Source organism: Amphiura filiformis, chromosome 4, assembly GCF_039555335.1.
Source record: "Amphiura filiformis chromosome 4, Afil_fr2py, whole genome shotgun sequence".
Taxonomy (NCBI): domain Eukaryota; kingdom Metazoa; phylum Echinodermata; class Ophiuroidea; order Amphilepidida; family Amphiuridae; genus Amphiura; species Amphiura filiformis.
This window is the reverse complement of record NC_092631.1, coordinates 4,038,452-4,044,451: the sequence shown is the minus strand read 5'-3', so window position 1 is coordinate 4,044,451 and position 6,000 is coordinate 4,038,452. Positions and strand designations below refer to the sequence as shown.

General features: G+C 36.8%; 1 protein-coding gene across 1 annotated transcript in view; it reads right to left on the bottom strand.

The window, feature by feature from the left end:
- Positions 1 to 215: 215 nt before the first annotated feature.
- Positions 216 to 6,000, bottom strand: part of LOC140149637 (ATP-binding cassette sub-family B member 6-like) — a 28,902-nt gene continuing 23,117 nt past the window's right edge. The window contains exons 14-19 of the mRNA XM_072171716.1: positions 5,852 to 5,956; positions 5,385 to 5,458; positions 4,511 to 4,611; positions 3,190 to 3,302; positions 1,766 to 1,929; positions 216 to 354 (exon numbers count right to left, since the gene is read on the bottom strand). Of these exons, the coding sequence (XP_072027817.1) occupies positions 216 to 354; positions 1,766 to 1,929; positions 3,190 to 3,302; positions 4,511 to 4,611; positions 5,385 to 5,458; positions 5,852 to 5,956 (696 nt within the window). The remainder of the gene's footprint in view (positions 355 to 1,765; positions 1,930 to 3,189; positions 3,303 to 4,510; positions 4,612 to 5,384; positions 5,459 to 5,851; positions 5,957 to 6,000) is intronic.

Sequence of the window (6,000 nt, the reverse complement as noted above, 5' to 3'; positions counted from 1 at the left end):
AATTAATTCGAAGACTGGATGCAGCATTCCAATTAATTGTGCTGGTTGCCATTTAACCGATGGCAGTGAGTTGGCTGTACATTAATAGTATGTGTTTTTGTATCCGACAATCATTACAAAAAAGCAATATACACCATTAGTTGAACTGATGTTTATACAATATACATCATGTATAAAACCAAATAGTTTTTTGTTTCACAATTTTTTTTATACAATCATAGCTTATCCTTATTTTCCATATTGCTCACACCTGATGTTTCGCCATTACCATTGGAGCCTTCCTCAGATTCAGATATCAGTTGCTGCATCCACATTTCAGAATACATGCCTTGTTTTTCTAGCAATTCCTCATGTCTGTAAAGGAAAATGGTAAAAATTGAAGGTGTTAACATCATACAAAATCATGTGAACTGTTTTTAATGCATAAATTGAAGGAAAATCAGTTTTTCTGTACAAGCAAACTGCTCAACCAAACAGTGGCGTAGATTTCTTTTTGACATTGGGGGAAACGGGGTTGGAAAAAAGTTCTTGAAGTAATGTGAATCCAGCACCTTATGGCGACAAAATAAGTTTATGGTACAAATGCGCATGAAGCATGCGAACATTTTGCCATATTGAAGCAAAACTGGTGAAATATGGGTCAAAAGCAAAATTAATGGGGCTAAAATGGCCAAATATGAGGTTATTTTGGTCAGAAACCCACATACAGGTGTCAACATTGCATGGGGGATGAGTGTATGGACCATCCCCTCCTGGCAAAATATTGGGGGGATTGATCCCCCCACCCCACTTTTTTGAGAAAATTTCAAAATTTGATTTTACTTTACTGACTAGAGGAAGGTATATAGACTATAATTAGGGATGACCAATGAACCATCAACTTGATTAGAACACTCCCATAGACATGCAGGGAGCTCTGCTTGCACAGACATTTCTAAAAATGGGGGAAGGTAATGCCAATTGTATTTTGTAACTATCTTGCAAATTACAGCAACATAACTTATTTCGTTTTCCTGTAAGTGCGAGTCAAAATTGGTCCATCGCCACAGTGCGCTTAATTGCCAGTGGCTGAGTTCAGCACTGCTCAAGAATGGCACAAAATATTCAGATCAGTAAGATCAGGTGAAAAACGAGGCCTACTGATCTGTAATTTGGCAGAGTTGCCAGTAATACCTCTATCATACCCTCTCTAAAAAGGTTAAAAAAATTAAACATGTAGATCTCGAGTTACAAATTAAATCGCCAGCTTCCCTTTGGAATTTCCATACTCCTTTCGAATCATGTTAAGAAGACACCTTTCTGAAGGTGAAGTTTCGTGCTCATTTGATGTATTTTTCACCTGATCGTTTTCTTATATTTAGGCCTATACCATATACAACTTGCTGCTGGCTATACCTTGTTTAGGACTTTCAAAAGAAAAGTGCCATTTCATAAGAAACCTCTTTGATACTTTCATAATATGCTTGTTTCATGTTTGCATATATGTTAAAATAAAGAAATATATAAAGGTAAATATATGCTTATGCCAATTTTGCTCCCAATTGCTATTTTTGGACCTTGTCATTTTATTTCGTTCCAATGACCGGTCAGAATGGGAAACTTTGATAATTCATAATTCGAAAAGTTTTTGACCGATTTTGATCATTTAACCACCAAAATACTTCTGTTGATGAGTTCTATCCAGAAAACAATCTTTTGTAGCAATAGGGGCAACATGAAATTTTTATGGTTATCCCTACTATAATGATTGTGGTGTATTACTGACCTTCCTCTTTCTATAATCTCCCCATCTCTTAGCACACATATCATATCAGAGTTGATGATGGTAGATAACCGATGAGCGACGACTATTGTAGTACGATTGGCGCACACATTGGAAAGAGAAGCCTGGATGTTACGTTCTGTCTTGGTATCAAGAGCTGAGGTTGCCTGCGTAGGAGAGAAAAATAGAATTAGATTACAGTAAACAATTTTTAAAAAGAGCTGACTTAAGTGATATATGATTGGTCCACTTGGTGCATGTGTGGATCAAAATAATAATGATAATAATCAATTCTTTCATAAATTGTGTCTCAACCCAACCAAAGGGCAAAATATGCATGATGGGTGTTAAATATTGAAATGCAAACATTTAACGGCAAAAGTGCAAAATTGTACAGTATGAGACCTGCTCCCACAAAACTCAGACAAAGTCACTAAGGCTTTATTTAAGATACAGTCCAATAAACAAAAAATCAATAGAAAACACATGGCTAAAGATGTGTTTTTGAAGGACAAAAGATTCGGTAATCATGATATGTTACAAAAGTTTGTTGGGCACATTGTCATTGGCAGGAAAAACCTCTTATGTGATTGTGGCCCTTGATCATGTTTAAAACAAAACTGCCAAGAGGTAACATAGGAGGTTTTGCTTTAAACATGTTCAGGGGCCAGTGACACATAGGAGGTTTTTCTTGCCCAACGACGTCATGGCAAAATAATCTGGATACAATCTTCTTTGCCTTCCATGAGCAACTTGCAAACATGGCAGAGTCCAGCCTCTGTAAACATATTTGAATGGGAACAAACAGGAAAAACATACGAGGGGGTATCAAAAAGTTTTAGAAATCGCCCAGAAGTGAAAGAGCTATATCAATGAAATTTTGTCAGTGCAATCACTGGTCCTTATGTACACTATGGTGCAAAAATGGTCTCATAAGTATGTTTACTTTTTTTTTACAGGAGCTATTTGTCACTACCTGCCTATGTAACCGCATAACCAGCAAAATGGAGAAAATTGAGGCATGCAGCATGATTAAGTTCCATTTTAAGGGTTACAGTGCCCAGAAAATCTGTGATGAAATAAAAATTCCTTTTCCAAAAAGCGACAGTGACATATCACAATCACCACCGAAGATAACTTTCATTTCATCATCAATTTTCTAGGCACTACAACCCTTCAAAAGCAGGATCTTAATAATGCTGCTTGCCTCAATTTTCTCAATCTTGCAGTTTATGCGCAGTAACTGGGGCAGCAGGTTATTGGCATCTAGTGCCACCTGTAAAAAAAGTAAACATACTTATGACACCATTTTTTTACTACAGTGTACATAAGGACCAGTGATTGCACTGACAAAATTTCATTGATATAGCTCTTTCACTTCTGGGCGATTTCTAAAACTTTTTGATACCCCCTCGTATATCACCTACCTCATCCAACAGAACAAACTCAGGCGCTTTGAGGATTGTTCTTGCAATTGCCACTCTCTGTTTCTCTCCTCCACTAAGTTTCAGTCCCCTCTCACCTACAACTGTATTATAACCTGACAAAATATACAAAGCATAAAGTGGTTTAAACTTTTGAGGAAAAGTGGTTTCAAACACCAATAATAGTTTTAAATGGGGTACATGTATTCCATTTAAAATCCACACACCAACTTGGAGCTTTTATTGCCATCCCATTTCCAGCTGCACCTTATGTACAATCATGCTGGAAATTGTTGCTTGTTGATATTCCTTTTGAAAATTATTGAAATCTATAAAATCCTGTTAAATTATTTGGCCTAAAATTTTGTATGAAATTCCAAAATTTTCCACACCTTTCCCCCTTTAACTATGGATGAAAATGGTTGAATCTGAAATAATTTAAACTGTTGAATATGGTTGTAATTCCAAAATCTTTGAGGGGCATGGTCTCACAAACATAAATGTGATTTTAGTAGCCGATCTCTGAATCAAAGAATAGAGAAGAAGACACTTATATGACCCCCTTTTGAAGTCTGGAATAGAAACTACAATCACCTGGAAGTAGCCAGTTTCTCAAGAAAGTGGATTAGCAGTTCAAATTTGATGAAGTCCTCCAATGAGATGAACAAAATATTAGCGAGTAAAATTTACTGGTTAGTAATTAGTAAAAACTAACTGGTTTTGTCAACCGAAAAATTTTTATTTGAAGAACAAACCTAATAAACCGTTTCATCTCATCACATCTCTTACCTTCAGGGAATGTTTCAATTCTTTTATGGATATCGGATGCATTGGCTGCATCTTCTACCTCCTGGTCTGTGCAGTTGATTTTACCATATCTGATGTTGTAATCTTACCTTCAGGGAATGTTTCAATTCTTTTATGGATATCGGATGCATTGGCTGCATCTTCAACCTCCTGGTCTGTGCAGTTGATTTTACCATATCTGATGTTGTAATCTTACCTTCAGGGAATGTTTCAATTCTTTTATGGATATCGGATGCATTGGCTGCATCCTCTACCTCCTGGTCTGTGCAGTTGATTTTACCATATCTGATGTTGTAATCTTACCTTCAGGGAATGTTTCAATTCTTTTATGGATATCGGATGCATTGGCCGCATCTTCTACCTCCTGGTCTGTGCAGTTGATTTTACCATATCTGATGTTGTAATCTTACCTTCAGGGAATGTTTCAATTCTTTTATGGATATCAGATGCATTGGCTGCATCTTCAACCTCCTGGTCTGTGCAGTTGATTTTACCATATCTGATGTTGTAATCTTACCTTCAGGGAATGTTTCAATTCTTTTATGGATATCGGATGCATTGGCTGCATCTTCAACCTCCTGGTCTGTGCAGTTGATCTTTCCATATCTGATGTTGTACCTGAAGCAAAAGGAAATGCATTGAAAGTTAGAGAAATCATATCAATGTGACAATGGTGTGTGGTTCATGGATTGGGCTATTTCAGTTAAAATCCACACTACCCCTGTGGAAGATTTTGGAAATATCTTCCACAGGGGGAGTATGAATTTCATATGGAATGACCACATTAGCAGCTCCATTTGAAACTCACCCTCCCTCAGTGGAAGATTCAGGTTGAATCTTTCTCAGAGGGTGTATGAAATTCAAATGGAGCTGCCTAATATGATCATTCCATTTGAAATTTATGTTCCCCCTGAGGAAGATATTTTAAATGGAATAGCCCATTGCACCTGTTTCATCAATTCACATGCTTGTAGGATTTCATCCTTGTTTGACGGCGAATACACACAGCCACCTACCTGTAATCCAAACATGGACCATGTACATTTCCAACATTCAAATGGGCTGGGTTTATTTTTACCATCTGATAGTCTACACCTTTTAGACATGCTTTTAAATGCATTGTAATCTGCAATCATTTGCAAGTAGTCTTGACGTACAAGGTCTATGTAATAGCCACAATTGGACAGCATGGTAAAGTTGTAATTCCACATTTTGGAATGCCTTCCCACTCACCCCCCCCCCACACACACACACACACACACACCTCTCCCTTTATGAATAGCGTGAGTAATTTGGTCAATAGTGAGCTACTGGTATAAATAAACTAATTAATTAATTATAAATATATCATGATAAAAAAAAAATGATCCCAAAAATTAAAGCACACTTACATGATCTTCTGGTTAAATAGTACTGTATCCTGTGGCACGACTCCAATCACTTTTCTCAAGGAACTCTGAGAAACCTGATAAAAAGAATAAACAGTTTGTGATAGCTATATTCATTTTATTTGCAGTGGAAAAAGAAACAAACAAAAACATCTAGCAGCACTTTCTGGTAAAGAATGGGTGAGAACTAGAAACACCATCAGAAAGGACAAAAGAACTTTGTCAACGTCTAGAAACACTACAGGACCATCAGCATTACGCCACTGATGGTGGAGAATGGTTTCTCCGAAATATTTGGTTAAAAAGTGTGTGTTGTTGACCAGTTTTATGACTACTTTCGACGCTATTGACCATTTCCATTTGTTCAGGGTTTGATGCACGCTGAGATTTCTATTATTAGAAATATGACTAAACACAAGAAAACAAGGATGATATTTGTAAATTGTAACATTGAATGGGGGATCACTAACCTGTGTTATATCTTGGCCATCTATAAATATATGTCCACCTTGGATGTCATAAAATCTGAATATCAGTCTGATGATGGTACTTTTGCCAGCACCTGATGGACCAACCTGTATTAAATGCAATAAAATGACACATACAATTGAATCAAACA